Source organism: Miniopterus schreibersii (genome assembly GCF_964146895.1).
Source record: "Miniopterus schreibersii genome assembly, chromosome: 1".
Classification (NCBI taxonomy): domain Eukaryota; kingdom Metazoa; phylum Chordata; class Mammalia; order Chiroptera; family Miniopteridae; genus Miniopterus; species Miniopterus schreibersii.
Genome location: NC_138101.1, coordinates 78597698 through 78621241, shown reverse-complemented (window position 1 = coordinate 78621241; position 23544 = coordinate 78597698). Strand labels below are relative to the sequence as shown.

The window sequence follows — 23544 nt, the reverse complement described above, 5'->3', positions numbered from 1 at the left end:
ACCGTGGGAGACTTTATAGCCATTTTAGAGAAAGAAAATTGGATATGAACTGCTTGCACTGTAAAGGACCTTAAGATGCCGTCATGAGAATCTGTGTCTGTGCTGATGAAATATAGCTAATAAACGAACTCCAGGGCAGGTATACAACGACCGTCAGAAACCCCTTGCGTGGTTCGGGGCTCTGGTTTTCTTTATCTCCCTCGGACTCTCCTTTCACACCTGAGAGAAGGGAAAGGAGCGGGAAGGACCAGGATGAGGTGTGGAGGGGGGGTAACTGGGTAACTGGGTCAGGATATTCTGGCGCTCGTCTGATGACCATGTGGGAGCTGCTGTTATTATCAGGAAGCCCCCAGACGCAGTTGCCACTCGCACCAATGATGGAGAAGTGTGGGTGCCAAAGCACTCACAGCAGTAACCTGGAGAAGCCGCCTATCAGGAAGGGACACCGCCACAGTCCTAGAAGGTTTATGGTGCTGTCATCGTGGTGTTGTGTAGTCATCAATGTGATTGTTGGAGACACAAAGTACGAGACTGGGTCTTATTACCTTGGTCTCTGCGGCTTAAAATCTTCAGACCTCATTTACAGCACAGACCTCATGGGTCTCTAATCCCCTTGGGCGGGTCATCTCCATCTCATCCATGGTGGCCACAGGAGGACCACGAGGTTGGTTGGCATGGGCATCCCTGAAGGACAGGAAGAAGTGCCCCAGCTTGGCCCCGGAGATACTGAAAAATGAGGCTATAGCTCTAAATCAGTAACAAACATTACAATCCCATCGCCCTCTTCTAAAAACAAGACGGGGCAAAATGGGGTTGTAGTGAAACCTGAGTGCTTTGGACTCAAACTGTCTCCTCCTCTCCTCAGGCTTCTGCTCCATCATTTTTAAATGCAGGGGAAAAAACACCCAACTTAAAAACGGCTGTGAAGATTAAATAAGGTAAACTATGTAACGAACGTTGCGTATCTGGCACCATTTGGGATGCTTTAGACATCGATCATTGGGTATAGACTGAACTGAGCCTATACGGCATATATTTCACAGAACAACAAAAAGTTATACACGATTTTCTCCACTTTCAGTCTTAACACCTGCACTTACTGATGACTACACAACCACTGGTGCTGTTTCTGTTGGATGACCCTCTTCTGTCTCACGTGACTTTCTAGAGGGGAGCCCACGTGCCAGTCCACGAGGCCCCTCTTCCCACAGAGGCCCCGGCGGGCACTGCTGCCCCGGCGAGGCTCCCGCCTGCTTCACATCCAGAGCCGTCGAAGCAGCAGGAAGCAGGCTCATCAGGCCCCTACGCCCAGCTAGTCTCCCTCGGTGTCTAGAGGGGAGAGGAGCCGGACGGCATGAGAACTGGCTCCTCTCATGCTTCATGGGTGACTTTTCACATCCTTCAAGTCCCAGATAAGTCTGAGGAAGGGGTGACCCGGCTAACGCCAGACTCTGCGCTTGTGTGGATGAGTCACAACAGGGAGCTGGGGAGAGAACCCATCACAGACACACAGGACACAGGAGCGCAGGGGAGGCCTGGGCTTGGGGGCTACGGGAAAGGTGGGTGAGGCTGGGTAACTCACTGCGCCTATTTTGTGGCTGATAATTAAGAACAGTACGCAGATCAGAAGTCTCCACATCTGGGTTTTCTATTTATTTAAAAACCCAGGGAGATGGGCCACAGTAAAGTAGACTGAACGTAATTTTCTGCGACCTTCTTATGCTGTTCTTGGGTAGTCCTGGCAGAAAGATGGGGACAGGAGAACAGGAAGGGGAGGAATCAAGCATGAGACTGAGAAAAGTGAATTAAATAACTTGCCTCACAGTGGGGAGATGCCACGTGCTCCACACCTTTGGACGATACTCTGAGAATTTGCCCCCGTTTGAGTCTAAGTTGGAAGAGATACTCGATAGCATATCTAACTGTCTTTAAGAACCTCTTGATTTCTAACAAACAGTCTAAAGTAAAAGAAAAACTCGAATTTGTCACACAGCCAACTTCAGATATTTCAAAACTAAATATTCAGCAGACCCACAATGAAGAAAGATCCTAAACACAATAGGCAGGGACAAATTAAATGCCACCAACACACACACTTTCCTATTTATGGGCTGGCAGACTGGCAAGACGCTGCCCTGGGTACCTGCATTCTGCCCACCCCTAATTCCCTTCAGTCTCCACAAACAGCTGTATCCTTTGCTTTCCCAGTTAAACTGTTCACAATGCCAAAGGAACATTTCGGGGGGAGGGTGGTAGTGGACGCTGATGGCGATCGCCCACAGCGCCTCTCAGCGGAAGGCTGCTCCTTGCAGAGGAAAGGCTGTGCCACAGCCGAGGGGCGCGCCAGCGGGGAGGCTGTGCCCCTCACCCTGCTCACGCCCTGGCCGACGTCCCCGGTCGCATGTCCCGTTTTGTGCTTGCTTTATCGCTGGTTAAAAATTCCCAACCAGCCCAAAGATGTGATCACCAGCTGGCTAACCAGGACGTGCGATGGGCGAAAGCCATGCTTATTAGCTCCCATGGCAACACAGTTCTGTGCCTTTTTATGAAAGAATAAAAAAAAAAGCATGGGGGCAGTGGGCTGTTAGACAGTGAGGGGAGCTGGTGGGTAACGGGGTCACTGGAGGTGAGCATGTGTCAACTCTGACCTGGTCAGAGAATTTCTTCGCTGCTTTAACCAGGTTAGTTCATTGTTGGAAAGGCTTTAAGCTGAGTAGTCTCCAAACACCCACTGCACTCCAGGGGACACGTCCTCTCCCCTCATGTCTTGGATGATCAATGTATCTAGAAGAGTTTCTTGGCCCGGGGCAAAACCGCAGGCCACAGAGTGCCTAGGCTACTGGATCCCTTGCTCTGCAAAGGGAAAGAAAGAAAGGAGGGAGGGAGGGAGGGAAGGAGAAGAAGAAAAAGGAAGCCAAGGAAAGAAAGGAAAGAAAAAACGAAGGAAGGAGAGAAAGAACATAGCGCTGCAGGGCCCTCGTAATACCCGCTGTCGGACAGCACAGAGCTGAGGGGGAACTCGCCCACGCCGCTCAAATGTTTCTCTTCCCGAATCCCCATCAAGAATAACAAAGGACAGTAAGTCCTTCCCGCGTATTCCTTTCAGGTTGGGTCCTCCCAGGCCACCCCTGATGCAGACACGGAGTCACCCCCTCTCTGGAGAGGAGGAAGCGGGGGTGGCCCCGGGCGCACCCCTGGCCCGGGCCCGGGTCTGCCCCAAGGCAGCCGCACAGCGCCTGCTGTCCAGATGCTAACGGGGGTGGGACGGGTGTTGCAGAAAACTTTCTTAAACCAACCCAAATAACGAGCAAGCCTAACCTTACCTAAGTTAACAAAAAGTTTCATTTCTTTACTTTTTAAGTTTATTTGTGCCAGAGATAAATGCTACTTGTTTTTTTCTCAACTTTCCAGAGAAAAGGCCCTCAGCTCCACTTCTCAGGACAAAGTTCCCCTCTCTGCCTTGGGAATAAACTGGAGGACCCGCCCTTCCAGCCCGTCCAGCGGGATTTCCCTGGGGGAGGGGCAGTGAGCATCCCGCTGGAGAGGCTGGGAAGGGCCTGACATCCCCAGTGGTGGGGGTGGGCCGCTGGACCGACACCCAAGACACCAGCGTGTGCTTGACAAAGGCCCTCCCGTTCTGTTCCTTGTCTGTGCAGCTCCTGCATTGCTGGGCAGGTCGATGAAGCTTATGTGGGGCCTCAGGGCTGCGTGTGGAGAGGGAGGCAAGAATTACTCTGCATTCTTTGCGGGAGGCAGAAAAATGGTTCCTTCCCTAAGGATGTCCATGTCCTGATTCCTGAGCCCGTGACTATGTTAGGTTATGTGACCAGGAGGAGGTCAAAGGTGCTGTTCCGCTGACCGAGAGATGGGAGATGATCCCGGGTTATCTGGGAGGGCCAATGTCATCACAGGGTCCGGATCAGGGGAAGAGGGAGTGGAAAGGGAGAGCCGGAGAGATGGTGGCGTGAGAAGTGTGACCGGACTTTGCTGGCTCTGAAGATGGAAAAAGGGGCTGCAAGCCAAGGAAAGTCAGTGGCCTCTACAAATTGAAAGAGGAAATGGATTCTCCCCTAGAGCTTCCAGAAAGGAGTGCACCTTGCTGATACCTTGATGTTAGCCCAGTGAGTATGCTGGCTTCTGACCTAGACAACTATAATGTAATAAATTTGTGTTGTTTCAAGCCACTAAATTTGTGGTAATATTTCACTACAGAGATAGAAAACTAATATATTCTCCAATTCAGTTGTGACAGGAATAAAGCTAATAATGATAGCTTATATTTATTGAGTGCTTACCATGTGCCAGTCATTGTTTTAAGGATTTGATGAGTACTAGCTCATTTAATCATTTATAATTATCCTGTGAGGTAATGTGTAGAAGGCCACACAGCTGTGAGTGGTACAGCCAGGATCTAACCCCACTGTCTGGCTGGCTCCAAGGAGTTAACACTATGCTGATATTGAACTTAAATTCCTATTTTGCACCTTGCACGTATCTTGGGGCTACTGTGGAAGTTTACTGCAGAAGCAATGAATTTGCAGTCACTCAGATTCACCCCTAATTTTCTGGCTTGGTCCCTCTCACCAGGCTTGACTTAGCTGAGGTTAGTAATTATCTGCTAAGTTGGAATAATGTGACAGCTCTGAGAAGTGACATGGTAATCAAATAACCAAGTGAGGTGGCACCGATGTCTGGTATCTAGTAGATGATCAATAAACATTGTTGGGTCTATATCTGAAGGACGAGAATCTGGTCATTCTGCCCTCAAAAGGAGAAATTACATTCTCTTCATGTCATTTTATAACACTTGAAGATTCAACACTTCCCCCAGCGAGGCAATTGCATGGAGGATGACATTCTGCAGCCTTTCTCATTAGTCTGACCAGCAGCAAGCTCAGCCTGAGTATAGCTTTGAGAGTGTCCAGAAGAGGGCGACCAGGACTGAAAGTCAAGTTGAGTGAGAGAGAAACAGTTGATGAAAACGTACAGTTTAGCCTAGAGAGAAGACTAAGGGGAGAAGACAGTCTTAGGTTTCAACATAGGTATTCTTTGTAGCTTGAGAGACCGAAATGAGGATCAGCGGGCGACAGCGACAAGAAGGCAGATTCAGTACAAAGGAAGTGTCAGCGGGTTAGAATTCTTCCAAAGTGGCCCCGCTGCCTCAGGGGATGTCCTCCCTGCTTGTGAAATACCGAAGTGGAGGCCTCCAGATGGTCACTATCAGGAGGTTTCTGAAGGCCCTGAGGCTATGCTTGACAGCCTCGGAGGTCCAATACACTCACTTTTGAAAAACTCTTATTATTTCTACCAGTGCCAAAATTTGCCGGCTGCACCTCCTGGCAGGGAAACAAGGACTGTAAGGCGGCACAATTCGACTGGTTCAAGGCTGAACTTTGGTGAAGGTTCCAATTTGCACCGCCCACAGCGTCATTAGACAGTGGAAAACCCAAGGTCTATTTGAGACTGCAGACCAAACACAGGCCTGATCCAGATCAATACGTAAGGTAGCTTCTACCTTCCCCTTTCCCAGGAACACACAGATCAAGCAGCTACCCCAGTGAGCACACCCAACTCAAATCCTGAATGACTGAATCACAGAGAAAATGATCACCAAGAGAAAGGCCAGACTTTGTGGTGTGAACCACTCTGACCCGTGGCCGGGGCAGCTGAGATGCTCTGCCATTTGGTGAGAATTGTTCCTGGAGGCAGGGAACACATTAGGGGCACAGTAACCATACCCATTTAATGAAGAAAGATCGCTTTTTTAAGAGTTAATATTCTAGGATTTCCTGCAGCAGAATCACCTATAGGTAACCTCAGACCCACTGAACCAAAATCTCGGGGGGATGGGGGGGGCAAGAATCTGATTTCAACAAGCCCTCTTGATGTGCCTGGCTCAATAAATCCTGAGAACTGCTGGTCTGGGGCTGTCTGAAGGCAGTAGCATCAAATTCCATCAGGGCTGGGTATAAAATTTAGTTTATGGCACAAGAAGATGAAAGGTAGGGAGAGATAAGGTTTGGTTTGTGATAAGGGGAACACATGCTGGAAGGCAGGAAACCAGGAGTAAAATACTATGTAAGGGTAGTAAGTTATGATACTATCTTGTATATAAGAAAACCCCACCAGGAGACAAGCTTATTAGAGCATGAGTTCCACAGCCTGTCTTATTTTCTATAACCTACAAGAGTAATGGTCATATCGTAGGCACTAAACATCTGCTGAGTGAATAGATGAAAGTTCTAGTGAAGACTCCACGTCCAGTTTCTCTTAGGGTGAGGCCAATCTGTAGGCCCGAATGAGCTGGACAAAGGGCTTTCCGTTCCACCTCATGGCCTCACAGAGACACAACTGAGCCTGTGGCCGAGTGAAAGAGTCATCAAACCATTCCTTTTTTTCTTATTTTATATGCCAGAGAAAGAGTGTGGATATTTGAAAAAATAGAATCAACAAAGCCAATAGCTGCCTTGTCACCAGGACAGGGGCAGAGAGACCCTTCATTCCTCTGACATAATTCATGCAGGAGGAACCAGGAGCACGCACAGGGCCAAGTTCAAAGGCCAGCCTGATGACCTCATCCTGCCCTTCACTTTAACTGGAATTGGGGACACACAGAGTAATCGCTGGGTTCCTCCTCATTCTTTGTGGAAGGTGGGACGATGAACAAGGTTCCCACTTTGGGGCAAGGTTGACTGCTGACTGTGGGAACTCAGCTATTCCTCCTTTTACAGATTCCAGATCCACAAAGAGTAGAAAAATGGCCACTAAGGGCTTATCAGCCGCTCACATTGACCACTCCTCCATTTAAGTTGTTCCTCTCACATGAATGTGGCCCTTTCCTCCTTGCCTTTTATTGCAGGTCACGTCTAGCATTAAATCCAACCCAGAAATGACTGTGCTTTCCAGGAATCAAATGCATGAAATTCCTCTTATTAACTCTCTTCCCACTTTTCCTGGACAGCAAGAGATTTTTTTTAAGCAACAATGAAACAACATTAACAGAGACAGCCAGAATCTGCCTTCAGTGCATTCATTAAACACTTTCCAAAGAACAATTGCATGGCGAAAGCATAGTGGCTTTGTGGTTTAGGAAATAAAATAGTTGCAAGCACAGAAAAGTGCTGCATCAGCCAAACCGACTTCAGGACACTGGAGCCTGCGGTTGTGTTCTGCCTCGAACGAGCTTGGATGCTGGAGTCCGACAGCGCAGGGCAGACTGTGAGGATGCCGAGTAATTAAGCAGTGACACAGGCACGAGCATTATTAGCTAATCACAACCACAGGGTGGTAACAAAATGCAGAAGGTCTCTTCTCCCATGGGGTCTAATTATTCCACAATAACCACACCTCTCATTTTAATTTACTCCCTAAAGTTTTTTTGAGGGGTGGGGTGGGTGGGAAGAGGAGGGGTGACAGGTAGGAGGAGGCTGTTTGTACTAGAGAACGGTGTCGACAGGTGCTGAGGTGCTCTGATCTCACTACGTGACACTCCGTAAAAGCCTATCTTCTACCCCGTAAACATCTGTATCGCATTCTTCCACTTCAGCCCACAAGGACTGGTAAGCAACGCCGGTGCAACATGGGGCCGGACACGCCATTACTGGTTCTCTAGAAGGTGGGTAAGGGGAAAACTCAGAGTGTTTGAACTCTGAATTACTTTTAAGGCATTATCCTATGATGATAAACATTTTGGAAGGTGAGAGAGTGCTAGAGAAATTAATGTGGACAGTGTCGCACTCCTAACGTCCAAAGTATTCCCACTGTTTTCTTCACTTTCATTTCCATGTGCTTGTTGGAGCTCACATTCGTTGACTTTCTAAGACCAAAATCTACTTTGTTAGTTGTCACTAAACCTGGGTACCTCCTTAATTACCTTACTTTTAGTATCTGCCCCCACAGACCCATAAAGGGCAGACACTTAAAGAATTAAGATGTAATCTGGACCACAAGTTTGAAAACGTCAACTTATATAAACACAGTATATATGGATGTTAACAAGGCTGGAACAAAGGAAAGAGAAAATCAAGCCTATTTTCTCTCCCAATGGTATTCTGCTTATAATTTACCAAAATAAATAAAAGCGCAAACCTGCCCTTAGCTGGCCTCAGATGTTTGTTTTTACAGATGGTCATGGACACAGACTGAACAAAATGTTAGTGATGTTCTCATAAGGGTGAGAACATGTACGTGGAAAAATCCAGAGATATAACTCTGGTTCCCCAGGAGTTCCTGCTTGAACCTCTCATGGCAGAACCACGTGTCACCCGTGTGGGTCACGAACGAGGCACTGGATAGACTGTCTTGACGATGCCTCACAACTATAGAATTGGATGATGTGACCAGGCTCTGGGTCCTGCAGAGAGAGTGAGGAGCACGAACTTCCTCAGGAGGCAAGTGCATGTCATTGGGTGGTCACCGAAACCCGTCTGCATCCTGGTCTTAGGAGGGCCTGGAAAAGGGGCATCCTGGTAACAGACTTTCCAGGGGACAGATATTCCTTTGGATAATATGACGCCCAGGTTGGCAAAGGGTCAAGAGACTGTCCGGCAGCGCAGGCTAAGTGAGCGTGCAGGGCGGGGCGGCCTCTGAGCCAAACCCAGCAACTGCCCTGGGGCTTCTGGGCCTGACTCCAAGTGGTGACGGCCACAAGGCAGCCCTGCCTGGACTTGGTATCTCACTCGGTTGAATCTAACGGTAAGTAGGGTGTGTTGGTCATATAACCTCAAGTCAGACTGCCCACTGCTGTGGGATGTTCACTGCCAACTTCTTCAGCTAAGGAAAGGCTCTACTCTCTGCATTTATCTTCTACGCTCGATCTTGGCCAAAAGGCTGAGAAGCGATCTGCATTTATACTCTAATATTTTTAGGATGGGTGGGGAGATGGTTCTTTGCCAGAGGCAAGAAATTCAGAGAAAATTATCACTGGCTCTTATTCCAGTTTTCACATAGTTTCCCGTTGTCCAGAGGAGAATTTCGTTATCACTCCCAAATCACGAAATCTTTTCCATATGATACTTTAATGTTGTCATTTTTTTTTTTTAAAAGCAACAGTATGTCATATATACTTATTAACCTCGTATTTCAATAAGAAAAGTAAAAGCAAACAATTTCATTTCACAAACTCAGAAAACTAAATAAAGATAAAATGATTTGCTCCAAATCACAGTCTTTCAGCTCTTGGTCAAGATGCCCACATCCTCTAAAAGATAAACTGTAAACCCTCTATTACGTTCTTTAGGTTGAGTATCTTTTTAAACCTCTGCCCTGGGTAAGAACGCTTCTGGTTTTCTGTAGATATTTAAATTCTTGACCTATGTGTGATGTAAACGCTCTGCATTCCTGACTCTGCTCATGCCCAGAGGCAAAGGCGCGCTCCCCTTTTAAGGCCACACGGCCACTCGCTCAGTGTTGACTGTGGGTTACATGTCTTAATGTGTGTACACAATGGTGGGGAGAGCTGGAAAGGCAAGGCGGGGGCTGCAGGCCGGGAGCCTGGCGGCAGAGCCCTCTTCCCGGGCAGGAGGCCGCTGCCAGAGCCTCACAGGGCCCTGCTGCGCAGGAGTTCCTCTGTCCCTCCAACCTCCTTCAGCCCCGTGCACCGCGCTCACCCCCGCTGGCTTCTTCCCTTTTCCTTAGGAGGATGTTCACGTTTTCTTCATCTTAAACTTTCTCCTCCTATTGACCTTGCTACTTTTATAAACTATTTTTTTTAAAAAAAATCACTACATTTCATGAAAATGCCATATGTAACTCTGTAATTCTCGTCTCCGGTCTCACATCCCTGCTGTCTCATTGCCTACACAACTGATACCTACTCCACCACTGTAGTGAGCTGGCCACTCGTCAGGGTGAACGGACCACCCCTCAAATACAGTCGTCCCCCTTATCTGTGGGGGATGTGTTCCAAGACCCCCAGTGGATGCCTGAAGCCATGGACAGAATGAACCCTATATACACTATGCTTTTCCTACACATGCACACTCCACAGCTTGTCTTTGGCATATCCGAATCGCCAGCATCACGACTCTTGGGCTTTGGGGCCACTGTTTAGTAAAATAAGGGTGACTTGAACACAAGCCCTGTGATACCAAGATAGTTGACATGATAACTGAGAAGACTACTAAGTGACTAAAGGGTGGGGAGCATCTATCGGGTGGAGATGCTGGGTAAAGGGATGGTTCAGGTCCCAGGCAGGATGGAGTGGGACAGTGGCAAATTTCATCATATTACTCAAATTGGCATGCAATATAAACTTATGAATTATTTCAGGAATTTCTATTTAATAGTTTCAGACCGAGGTTGACTGTGGGTAACTGAAACTGAGGAAAGTGAAACCGTGGATGAGGGGGGATACAGGACCTCTTCTCTGCTCCCACCCTTGGCACATTCCTGCTCCAAGTTCTCTTGCTTGGTTTCCCTGACACTGTGCTAACTGGGCAGCTCCCTTCCACCACCTGCTTCTTCCTTTCTGTCCTACAGAGTCACCAGGCAGACTGTACACCTAGTCCCTTCTCTGCTTTGTTTGATGATTCCAGCTTAACGATCTCGCCCATCCCCAAGATGAACTCAGCCCGCCTCACCGCTGCAGTTCATTCTCAATCCACTACCTCAGCTCCATCCAGCCTCTGGGATGGACTCGAGGGTCAGAGATCCAACTGCCTGTTGGATGCATTTAAATGAAAGGCCTGTTCGCATGTGCTTCAGCTCAACACGTGAAAACCCAACCAGCTTCCACACAAGCCTTCCCCCTGACTCCCTCCTCTCTGCTAATGAAAACACTGAGCCGCTGGCCCCTGGGACTAAATTCGCTCAGTCTTCCTCAACTCCTTCCTCCTGTTCCCCCCATATCCATCCCGCACCCAAGTCCCACCACTGTCCCTGGTGCTCAGAGCCCCGCCACCGCTCTCGCTGCCCAAGGGAGAGCCCGGGCCCCGGGCGCCGGGTCTCAGGGTCCTCCGCGGCCGTTCTTTCCCATGCGTCTCGTCCTTGTGAAAATGAGATAAACTTCCACTTGCCAACTCAATTCTTTTTCTGCATCTTTTTTCATCTTTGACACATTTGCTGTATCTTCCATTCCATTTCTACCTTTCAAAATCCTACTTTATCTTAAAATTTTGGCTCCGATATCAGCCTTTCTCTTAAAAATGTCCCGTTTCCTGAAGATGGACTCTTTCCTGTCACCAGGACCCTGTACCTTCTCTGACTTTACTTTCTGCTCTCTGACTGGGCTGCCCAGGTTTGTGCGTTTTGCTTTTTCGTATGTGACCACTGCATCGAGTTTACAGGAATTCCTGGGATTAAACCACATGTGAACGAAACATTTCTATCTGGTCACTTTTGAGTCCTCATGCATGGACCTTGGATCATGAACCTCTAGGGAACTGTGACCAGAATTAAGTTTTGTTGCTTTTCTCATCTAAAACGCACTTAAGCAGTGAACACATGCTTTGTCCCAGTTCAAGGAGTGTAAATGGTTAGATTAGGCAGCCACATCGATAAGCTAGTGGGAGGAAACACTGAGGTTGTGCGGTACAGAAAACACACCTCTGAGCCCACCCGAATCATGACGACACCCGGTGTGGCACCTGGGGTGGCTCTGCCCGCGATGCAGGAGACTGCAGGGTGGTATTTACAGGGAGTCACCAACGCTCGGCACAGTCAGACTCCGGAGCCACTAAAGACACACACTCAAAGAATGAGAGCCAGCGTCTAACAATATTAAAAAGTGCACCCAAAACAAAGCCCAGAGTGAGTGGCTGCCCTCTGAATCCATGGCAGGGACCTGTCTGCCCAGGGGACGTGGGACAACAAGCGGTGCTCAGGGCACAGGTGGAACTGGCTCGCTTAAATCTGGGTCTGGGCTCTGTGGCGAAATGATGAACCATAAACATCTCCCCACTCAGCTTCATTTAGCTTTAAATTAGTTCAGGGCTATTAAGAGGCTCCAGGTCAGGGGCATCTTGTCGACTGCAGGGCTGCCCAGCCACCGTGCAAAGTTGTTCCGACGGCAGGAGGTGGGGACCCTCTGGCAGATCAGGACACCAGAACGAGTCAGAGAACCAGCTGCTTTTCTATCTGCACCAAGATACTTCTCATTTTCTTGATGAGATGTGAAATTTAAAGGCGATGCCACATCCAGATGCCCAGCCCATGAAGGGACCATCAAGTCTCCTCCGGTTGGGAGGTATCTGCATGTGTTGTGTTGTTGTTTTTTAAATCTAGAAGCAGGATGATCAATACCAAATACAGAACCATTTACTAGAAAGGCAGACCACTGCCAATTGTTTTTCCCCCCAAAATATGTTTTAAATGTCTAGAACTTTTGAAATATTTGATTTTCATGAAATGTTTCTCTTGAGAAGCCACAGAGCAGAGCACGAAGTACAGTACACGCCTCACTCTTTCCCGGTTTTGTGACTTACCAAATCCACCCTCATGGCTAATTCTACTCCCAGAACTGCTCGTTGCATTTAATCTATAGAAAAACGGTTCACTGAAGAGGAAGAAAGTGGTCTCCCCACTGTGGTCTAACAACATTTTAACATAAAGTACATGTCAATATTGGTTATGAAAGTGTTTTCAAAGGGTATAGAAGTTATAGTTTATGCTTAAAGGCTCACCAAATCATCTTGCTCCAGTGGGAATTCAGTAAAATAATGCTTTTTAGAAAGTGAATGCTAGAATATCATCTACACAAGGACTCGGATTTTTGTCAGCTTTGTCCTCTGATATGTTTCGAATGTCTTAGAATAGTTCCAGGTACATAGCAGACACTCAGTAAATACTGTTGAATGAATGAAAAATATATTGGGCGATTATAGTCACTATAGTGACATTTTATTTATAGAACATTTTACATAATGTCAAAGCTCCGTTAGCACTGATGAAAATAAAGTGAGCTCCCTACTGTTGCGAACCAGTTAACACATGGAAACTGTCTCAAAAAAAAAACAAAACAAAAAACCACACCAGGTGTTGGAACTTTCTGGAAATGAGCGAAGGATGGGATGTCCCTTCTCCTTTGGGAGCAGGAAGGGTGTGAAGCTGTTGCAGGGATTCGACCCCACAAATAAATCGCTAATTCTAACAACACCTGACTGAAACGCTGAACAATCTAGCTAGACAGGGAGAAAACAGGCTGTTTAGAGATTTACTTCTTGACAATAAGCAATAAAAGGAGATGGGCCTGAGGAGAAAAGTGGGCGGTTCAGAATAACTGGCCCCTGAATGAATGAAATGCTGACGCATATACATGACAAAGACCCCTAGAAGTTAGGTGGGGGGGGCGCTGAGGGCCACGGGGAGTCAGTGCCACTCACGTCACTAAGGAGTATGTTTTGGGGATGAGTTTTCAAAAGCCCACACAAGGGCAGATGATTCTTTTGAAAATCAAATGCCTTTATTTGATATGAGACCCTTCCTTATTCCATATCATAACATCAGAACATTTTGAAAGCCAATTTTCCTAAAATTATTGGGATACAAAAACTGCTCTGTACGACTGTGTTCTAATGTAATCACTACTGATTCATACTTCAGAAGCTGGTCAGACCTGAATCTTCACCCGTGAGATGTGGCTATGTTTAGGTCACTGAGAACCAAGTCAGGGGTTGCCAGGTGGGTCACTGACCCTCTCTAAGGTCACTGTGACAGGCTAGGTACTGTTCCTTCTCAGAGATTCCACCAGCTCTAGAATAAATAAAGGGCTTTTAAACATCTGTCTCAGAACATCTTTGCTACTGCTGTTCACTGAACTAAACATCTGAGTGCCTGGTGTGAGGTATCGTTCCAAAGGCAAGGGGGGTTCAAGTAAACTGTTCCTGCTTTGAAAGAAGTCACTGTCTTCTGTGAGAAGGCGTGTGCTCAAACACCATCCGCAGCAGAACTACGTGAAGTGTCAGCAGAGTATGAGGAACGGGCTTTGGCCACAGGGAAGGGCAGAACCCCCTCCCTGCCCCACACTTCAGCCTTCCCTCCGTCTCAGCCCTCAAGGAGCTCCTAATGCAGCTGCTTAGGGAGGAGTCTGCATTTGACTCAGGCTTAGAATCAGTTCCATGTCTGTCAGTAATATGTATGTACTTGCCCTGCACAAAGCAGAGACTCGAAAACATGGATTACGTCAGCCAACAGGCCCCATCCCTTCATATGACGCGTGCTCTCGAATGGCACCCATGTAGGCACAGTTCGAGGGACGGAAGCCCCTGGGAACACTGAAAGGCTTGGGGATAACTTCTTGTGTCCTAGGGACACGAGTGTGTGACCTGGAAGATGACCACTCCTGGTCCTCCCTGTGTGAGGAGTGCAGGGGAGGCCTGAATCTCATGAAAACACCTCCGGTCTCTGTCAACCTCAGTCCCCAAGGAAGCCGCACCATCTCCTTGGGTCTCTGCTGTGTCTGTCACAGCCTTCCAGGAGGCAGGGAACATCTGGAGATGGGGAAACAATACTGCCTAGAATTTCAAGCGAAAACTATTTGAAAAGTCAGTGGTGGGAATGGAAAAATGCTTCCTTAGCATTTTAAAATGCTTCCCACTATTGAAAGAAATTATCTATTATCCTGAAGTGTGCACTTGATTGAGTGCACTTATAGAGCATCTGGAGAATTTTAAAACATTTTTTTTTCTTTTAAAAAAAAAAGGAAATAGAAGGTCAGTGGAATAATGTGGTATAGGAATGCAATATTGTATTTTAGACAAGAATCGCCAAAGAAATGTTCCTATGTGGTAATAACAATGCTTGCCTAAGCTCTCAAAATTACCAAGCAAAACAACACATCTACACGCTGTGTAGAAGACAAATGTTCCCTTTCTTTAAGACCTAGCTGCACGCCTAGAGACAATTTGCCTCTTTATACCAATACAGAGACACAGTCCTCAAAACAGGCTGAAAACTGGGTAAGAAGAAATGACCCAAGAATTAATTAACTTAATAGGAGATTGACGTAAACAAAGGAAAAATTATATCAAAATAAAAGACAAGAAACAGGATTAAACTAGGCTTCAAAAGACCTGGGAGAAACTTATAAAAGGCGTAATATGCATTTACCTGGTTTTAATTCTTTCATGATTTAATTCCTAATTTTATTCACTATCATCTGATAATTATATGAAACACTTATTCTAACCATGGGCAATTTAGATCATTTTAATTTTTATTTCAAGGCCATGAGACAAAGGAACCTATTTATTGCCTAAGGGGATTTTTTTAAACAAAAATTAAAGCTTAATCTTTCATGTTTTAAAGCATATTCAGTTTAAAATCATTTATAATAATGCTGTAGGGAGACTGTTCCTGGGTATGCAAAATTGAAATGATAAATTTACAATTATTAAAAGAATTAATAGTTTGGGGGATTGAATTGTCCCTTTCCTTTCGAGATAGATTTGTCTGGAGCATAAGAGACATCTTTAAAAACAGGGCAAAACCAAGGCCTGTTCAGGAGTGGTGCGTTTCACTTTGACAGAGTTGTTAATGGAACAATAGCAAGCCCAGCTTTTTATTATTTAAAAAAAGAAGCTAAGGCACTGGCCTTGGGAACTGCCTATTTTTTTTTCCCAGAAGAAATTGCTCTGATGAAGTGGAGAGTCATGAATTCTACTAACCATGTTTTCTGTGACTTTGAAAGAGTCCCTGATGGAAATTAGACAAATAATTTACTTTCACTTAAACGCCAGATTTTTTAGTTACACTTAAGAAAAATAATTGAAATGTAGATTTAAATCGTTTCTGCTGCTGCACTTCAGGATTCTAATGAAATACTTTCAGCTATTATGCAAAGCTTTCCTCAACAGAGAGGAGGAAAGCCACGCTCAGGGATCCCTCGGTGCGCGGTCTGCGGAAGGGCAGATGCAGCTCTAAGAGCGAGGGGAAGGACGCTTGCTGGTGCTGGGTTCTAAGGAGAGCAGGAGGGACTGGGTACATCTCAGGACACACGGGCCCTTTCATGAAGGCCCAGGAAAAAAATGAAAATGGTCAAATATATTTAAAGCTCCTTAAAGAAATACTCCAGCCATCCTCCCAGGCTGTCTAAGCCCAGCGCATTCTAAGCTCAGGCCATATTCGTGCTCCTGACCACACTGGAGGGAATGGATGTGGAGCCATGGTCGCAGACTTCACCTCTCCCCTCTCCCCTCACCCTGCTCAGCCCCACGGCTTCCTTGCCAGTTTGTGATCATGCCAAGCGCCCTCCTGCCTCGCAGCCTTTACACCTGCTCGGTCCTCTGCCTGCCCGATGCCCTTTCCCTAGGCATCAACGTGGCTCCCTCTTCTTTACTCAGGTTTCTGCTCCAATGTCACCTTTTCAGAGAGAGAAGCCCCCTCAACCCCTTTACTCTCCCACCTTACTGCCTGGTCTCTCTTCACGGCGCTGTCCTTCACGTACAGGGCACGCACCGTTTGCTTCTTGTCTGAGTTACCCTGACGGACTGCAAGCCGACAGACGGAAGGAACAGACTGTCCCTCCTGTTCACGGCTGGGTCCCCAGCTCCCAGGGCGGCGCCTAACACTGCGCCGGCCCTTAGGAAGCACCTGTCGCAGCCACGTTATCACACGGAGCAGCTCACACGGCTTCTGCACTTGGTTTCTTGGACCGACAAGCCCACTTTTAAAGAAGAATGAAATACTTGAATATTAACTTTGATTCCCTGGAACCAAGGCACATTCCAGCACAAATATCACGACAGAAGAATATATTTTAATAAAGTCAAATGAACCCTCAACAAGCAAACAGCAGGCCACATACCTTTAACCTACTTGTCAGAACAGCAGAATATTAATGTAACAACAACAATATGTCAAAGTTAAATTTAAGGACTGATGGTCCACACTGTGGGCTATATGGCTCCTTGCCATGTAAGGAAGAGAATATTCTAAGAACAAGAGTTTTCTTTTTTCTGTCTTGTTACCAGTGATTTGACTGACTTCTGTTGGTTATTTTCAATAACAGGGAGAGAAGGTAAAGGCTAAGGTTGGAAAAATTAGAAAAATTTACTTTAGACAAAATAAAGTTAATATTGCTTTCTCTTTAAAAGAAGAGCAAATCCTCTTCATTTTACATAAACAAAAAAGTGTTTAGATTGAGTGACTTTTAGTTTTTTTCTCTCCAAATAAAATATAGTTAAAAATATCAGCTTTTGCCCAGCCGGCGTGGCTCCGTGGCTGAGCGTCGACCTATGAACCAGGTCAAGGTTTGATTCCCCGTCAGGGCACATGCCCGGGCTGCGGGCTCCATCCCAAGTAGGGGGGCGTGCGGGAGGCAGCCGATCAATGACTCTCTCATCAGCGATGTTTCTATCTCTGCCTTCCTCTCTCTGAAATCAATAAAAACATATTTTTTTTAAAAAAATCAGCTTTTGACTAAAGATAAAGATACAATAAAGTATGTGATGTTTTAATATAATCATTTCATAGCCTTCATAAGAGAGACAAAATTCTTATTTGAGAAAATACTTTTAAATCCGAGTTATAAAACAGGTATGTCAGAGAGGTTAATTTTTAAATTTGTTTTTAAGAAAAATCACTGTTATTTTTATAAGGGGGATTTATTGTGTCAAAAATGTTTATATTTTAAAAGGGGTCAAAGGATTTATTTAAATAACAAAGGTATCATTTATTGCAGTGGAACTATAACTTAATTTGTTGAAAAAAATGACAAAGTTGTTTTTCAGAAATGTCATCTGTGGCAGGAATGAAGCCCACACAGAGTAATGGTACATTTTTGAAGACACTTTAGAGGGTGAAGTCAAGGCTCTGTGGGCTGTTGCTATGAGATTACAGCACATTAAGGAGAAACCCCCCAGCTCCTCCTGAATATCTCCTAGATTTCTCCCTCCAAACGTACTCAGAGGGGAATGTATTAGATGCACTGTTTTATAAACAAACCAAGGGCTGTTGCCTTTGAACCTGCCAGCGGGCTCATGGCTCCCTGATGTCAAAAGCCTTAAGAAAGCTGGTCCGCGGTGCGCTGCGGCATTCTTTCATTTTCTATTTTTCTGAAAGGAAACCCTGCGCTGTTAAATAAAAGTTTTTTCAACACTTAGCTAATCTTTTGGGCATAGCCAATAGAGGGTCGTTCGTGAGGTTTTCAAAGTTAGAGAATGCTTGGAGGTTGTCCAGGCCAGCTCCTCCACGCACCAGAGGCGGCGGCGAGATCATTTATCAAGGTCTAGAAAATTCAGAGAGGAGAAGCCAGCGAAACATTTCTTAACAAACAAATCTCTGTATCTAAGCAACCACATTCTGTCTGGCTTGTATGAAAGAAAAATGGCATCTGCTTTTGAATAAGGCAACATTTCTGAGGAAAGACTTTAAGTGACACAGCCCAGAACATGACCATAAACACACAACAAACACGGTCCCTCCAGACTGCGGACTTGGAAACCAAACGTGCAGAATGGTGCTGGTCTGAAACGTAACAACGGAGTGATCAGGGATTTTGAAATTTAACAGAGAATTCTTCAATTGCTAAAAAAAGGGAGAAAGAAATGACAGGAAGAAAAAGAATGACCAAGAGATTGAGGCTCTTCATAATCGTGAAGGCCCAACAAGGATGGAAGGGACAACACATTTTTGAAACAAAATGAATGTGTGAGAACCACTAGCATGGTAGATTCTCTGAGAAAACTGTTCTTGATTGGAAAATAATACACATGCACATGGAAAACTTGGTTCTTTAGAAATAAACACGTTAACCCTGAGGCCCAGTCAAAAGTTGCCTGGCTGTCTGGACATGTCTACCGTGCTCTCGGCACCCGGGTGCCTGCCGACCTGGGTCCCCCTCTTTCCGTGTCCTCTTACCGGGGCTGGTGAGGGCTCCCAGGGCGCTGCTCGTGGTGGATAGAGGGTTTGCATTGGTGGTGGTGGCTGAGGTCTGGGCCGCGGCTGCAGCCGCCGCCAGCGTGGCCAGGTTCTGTAGCTGTAAAGCATTCATACCTGTGGAAGGGAGAGAAAGGCAGCTTCAGCAACGGGCCCGCTTTGCTGGGCAGATGACTGCGCAGAGGCCCTGGCAGCAGGCCCTGCAATGTATGCCCTGGTGACTCGTGGGTCCCCTGACTTCTCAGCAGTCACCTCCCTGCGGTGCTGCCAGCCAGTCCTCACCCCGGAATCCCTTCCCAGCTGCATCAGCTCAGGGACGGAGAGATCATCGGAGATGGCAGGTCGAGATTGCTCCGTGTGGGTTGGCCACAGCAGGGCCTCCCGCCATGGAGCTGTCAAGAAACAATGAGGACTGGGCTTGGACAGGGAGGAAGGGCTTCGGGGTAAACGCTCAGACGCTAAACTTGATAGCTGCATGTAGAAGGTATCAGAGAGGAAATGATAATTTATTGATGAAAAACTCTTGCTCCAAAGTTGAACTGGTAGGGTTTCCAGGCTTTGTCACTTTACCTGCTGTATGATTCTGGGCAAGTTACTCAGCCTCTCTGTTTCTTGTTCAGTCAGTGCCAATATTAATTGTATCTTCCTCAAAGGGTGGTTGTGAGGACCAAATAAGATGGTGAATGAAAATGACTTAGCACAGTGACTGGCAAAGCGTAAGCAGCCAATAATTGTCACTGAACTTCTCTCTCCACACTTATTTTAAACATGAATGTCTCTAAAATGTATCCATAGTAAGAACTCCAAAAATATTTGATGACTAAAAGAATAATTAAATAAAAATGGTAGTGGCTTATATTTTACTTGTAAAATATCTGTATTTGCATTTTAAAGGCACTTGTATTTTAAGGAGGGACTTACTTTTAACTAGAATGAATCTGTGGGTAGTGGAAATTGAGGAAACACAGCAGAGAGAAACGAAACTTTGCAAGAACATGAGGGTGGGGTCAGCTGTGAGCTCGGGGGGGGGGGTGATCTTTCCGGGGAAGCTGGCCATGCGCAGCGTGGGGCTCCAGGCCTGGCATCTGGGCCATGAGCACTTTCGGTATCTTTTTTCCTCTACTTCTACTGCTCACTTTGAAGGTTCTCTGAACATCCAGAGTCTTTCTCCATGATTCACTTCACACTCATGTACATTTGAGAAACAATGGTTTTCCTTATACAGAAGAATTTTCTATGGAAAGATACTCATGTCTCAAATACAGGTACTTAATAAATGTCTAGTGAGCAAATTTAATCTGCTTTGGAGAGAGTGGCCTAATGACAGCTTCCATGTGTGTTGGGGGAGGGGAGTGCAAAGAGGGGTGATAGAATGTTCTAGCAACCTACCTGTGAAGGCCCCAAGCCACTGGTGGAGCCCTCAGCATAAGTGTGCCTCAGAGCATGGCTGCCAGGCTCCGTCGGCTGTGTCCTGACCCCTCAATCAGGATTTATTTCTACTCAGAAAGAATTCCTGATATCTTTGCTGCAAAATGGGTTCTCACTTTGCTCAAAAGGATACTCTACCTTCTTTCAGGAGACGCCCAGCTCTACTGGCTTACGGTAAGAGCCAAACACCTATTTTCCAAACCCACTTAGCTCCTGGGGACTTTCAGAAGCAGGGCACAAGCATTTGTGGAATCCTGTGTTTAATTCTGCTCTCAGGCACAGGCAAGCGGTAACAGAGCTCTTCAGGGTCATATTATGAAAATGTGGGAGTCGAGAAAGCACTGGACTTATTTTTCAGGCTTACTTGAGGAAAATGGAACTGGGAGAAATACAGGAGGTGCAGTGCAGACCCACTTGGACCCGGTGAGGAGCTGACTCCCAAAAGCTGTGTAAATGTACTTCACACCGGAGTGTGTATGAAGAGTGAAGACTGTGTGTAGTGACCCATTTGTCCCTTCTTGGCCCCCCTCTAATGCTTTAATGGTATAAACCAGATGACCAGCCTACATTACCCACAGCTGGCTGGGCAGACAAGAGGAGGGTTTAGCACTAAAATGAAAACCCATGATGCACATCTGGCACCGATTAATGATACACAGAGCCACTCTCCTAGGCCCAGGTCGCAGGGTCCTCGTCAGGGATAGCTCATCTGACCCACCCCAGACAGGAGCCATGGTGCCTGGAGAATTCCAGAGCTGGAAGGAGCTTGGCCCACTCACTGGGGTCAGAGGCCACAGAGCCGATGGTGGGAGAACCTCCTGAGTCCAGGGCAGCACTCCAGCCACACCTCACATGCACGTGCACTTTCTGTGTGTTACCTGCAAACTCCCTCATCTCCTTGTTTCTAACTCTGGTGTCATTCATTCATCACATTCCACTTTGATGCTATTTTTGTGTATTTCTTACCTTTATAACTAGACACTAAGTTCCTTGAGGACAAAGATGTCTTATTATCAAGTCTACCTAAACACACGTACACACACTGCTGTCTACGCAGCAGGTGATGGGTGACTCCATGTAGGATGAATGGACCGAGTAAAAACCAGTATGAAATTTTCATAAATTGTTCTAAACAGTACTGTCCACAGACCCAACCAAGTTTTCAGTTTTCTTCATGTTTTATTAGCTCTTCAGTATTTACGACGCATCATGTATTGGCTGTTTTCCTCAATTGTTAGTTAATCCCTTCTACAATTTATTAGAACCTTGTGTATTCCTCATCTCACCCACTAATACTCATTACAGGTCCTGGTGCCTGGCCAACAACACCAGGTTCTCTACTCCACTGCCCTCTGCCCTTGGGAACCTTGGCTGAGCCCTGTGTCCCCCTCAGTGTCCCTTCTGCATTTCCTCTGCCACATTTCACCACCCGAGAGCGTGCCATCCTGTCCAGCCTTTCCCTGCCTCCACCTGGAAAGGCCAGACAGGGATTTTGGCTCTGGGACACCACACCGGGGCTGTTCAACAATCACATGGAAAGGAACAGAATACGGGCCAAAGGAAGCAGAAATGGTGAGTGGAGAGGCCGTTGTGATCCCTGGCACCTGAGGAATCTGGGGGACAGGGAAGAGAGTAAGGGTTAGATGGAGAGAAGCAGCAGAGTAGGATGTGTATTTGCCTGCCCATCTATACATCCATCCGTCCATCCATCTGTCCACCCACATGCCCACCCATCCGACCGTCTGTTACCGAGTGGCCACAATGGGCCAGACAGACCCTGGGCACCGCACTGAGAATCAAGCAGCAGAAAACAAGACAGTCCCTGCCCCCAAGAGGTTGCTGTATATTAAAGCAGGGAGGAGCCAGGAACTGGGGAATAATCCTACTTTGTCAGTTTCTGGAAACAGGCCCAGACTGAGAAACCCTTTCTCACTAATCTTGTTTGATGGGGATGAGATACAACACAGGGAAGCACTGCGCAGTTGACGCGCTTGGAGGGCGGGTTGTGTTCCAGTAGAGGATCACGCCCGCCTTCTACCCCAGGCCTTTCAGTCTTTGTGGGCTGACCCCGGCAGCTCTGCGGTGCCCCCTTCCCCCCTCATTCCCGGACAGAAGTGCTCAGTACACCCAAGATGGACAAGGCAGCTTCCTCGTCACCTATTCTGGGTCAGGCCCCATTCCCAGCCCTGACCCCCACATTTCTGCTTTTTTCAATGCAGAGGCCTCTCTCCTTCACCTTGTCCAGTGTTCCTAGGGCCTGGAATGCAAAGCCTTCTCTGCTGGTGACAATGTGACAGCTGCTACTTACTGGAGGCATCTCGGCTGGTCAAGAAGAGTGCAGGCCTGTTCCCAGACACCTGGTTTTCAACCTGGGCTCTGCCTCAACTCCTGCCAACCAGCCTCCCCCAGAGCAAACATGCTTAACTTTCTGTGCCTCAGACAGCTCAGCTGTGAAGTGGGAATAAAACAGAACCCACCCTGCCAACAGCCTGTGTCCTCAGTGACTGAGGTTTTGGCTCCCCCTGCCTCCCACAACCAAGCAGCCCTCATCCATAGTGTGGGAAGCCCACTTAGGAACAGTGCTTCGGGGCCCCGCTGTTTCCAGAAAATCAGGAAGCGGCCTGGGAAACCTGTGTGGACAGAAATGCTGTTTCTCTCTCTGCCCCCTTGACTGTACCACACTTGCTGGCACTGACTGCATCACTCCCTTCAGACATCCACTGGCTGCAGGCCGCCTGCTCCTGGCTGGCATGAGGCCCCTTTTCTTTAACTCTGAGCTGGGCCAACCTGCAGCCCCAGAAACCACTAACAGGGGGTTTCTGCTTCTGTTCACCTCGAATTCACATTTCTGTCTTTTTCTTTTTTCTTTGGGGGTGTCTGAGTGCACCCTGTCCTTTCCTGTCTCAGCTCCTTTCACAGGCACCTCCCGGGTCACTGCCTGTCCAGTCCCACTTCCCCCCCCAGCTGCTCCCACATGATAATCCAGAGAGGGCAGGAGGCGGCTGCATCCCGGGGAAGCTGGTTCTGGTTTGGCACACGGCTCTTTCCTAAGAAGAAAACCACCACTTTGAACCTCACAAAGAACTCTGCTGGGGTGGGCAGCCCTCAAAATGGGCGATTATCTGGGTGACTAGAAATGCAAAACATTTAAATAAGTTTTATGAAATCCAATAGTGTGCCAAGATCAAGCTGGCAGCAAAAAAAGGAAAAGGTTGGGAACACAGGGATTCCACGCTTCATTCAGACTTGGGAAGAGAAGGTCCTTCCCAAACCGAAGAAATGATGTAGAAAACAGATGTGCAA

General features: G+C 47.0%; 1 protein-coding gene across 11 annotated transcripts in view; it reads right to left on the bottom strand.

Moving 5' to 3' along the window:
* The window catches only part of CELF2 (CUGBP Elav-like family member 2), a 789880-nt gene that overhangs the window by 22389 nt on the left and 743947 nt on the right, over positions 1 to 23544 (bottom strand). For all 11 annotated transcript variants that reach the window (XM_081128230.1, XM_081128238.1, XM_081128228.1 and 8 more), the window contains one exon: positions 18796 to 18930. In XM_081128230.1, the coding sequence (XP_080984356.1) occupies positions 18796 to 18930 (135 nt within the window). The remainder of the gene's footprint in view (positions 1 to 18795; positions 18931 to 23544) is intronic.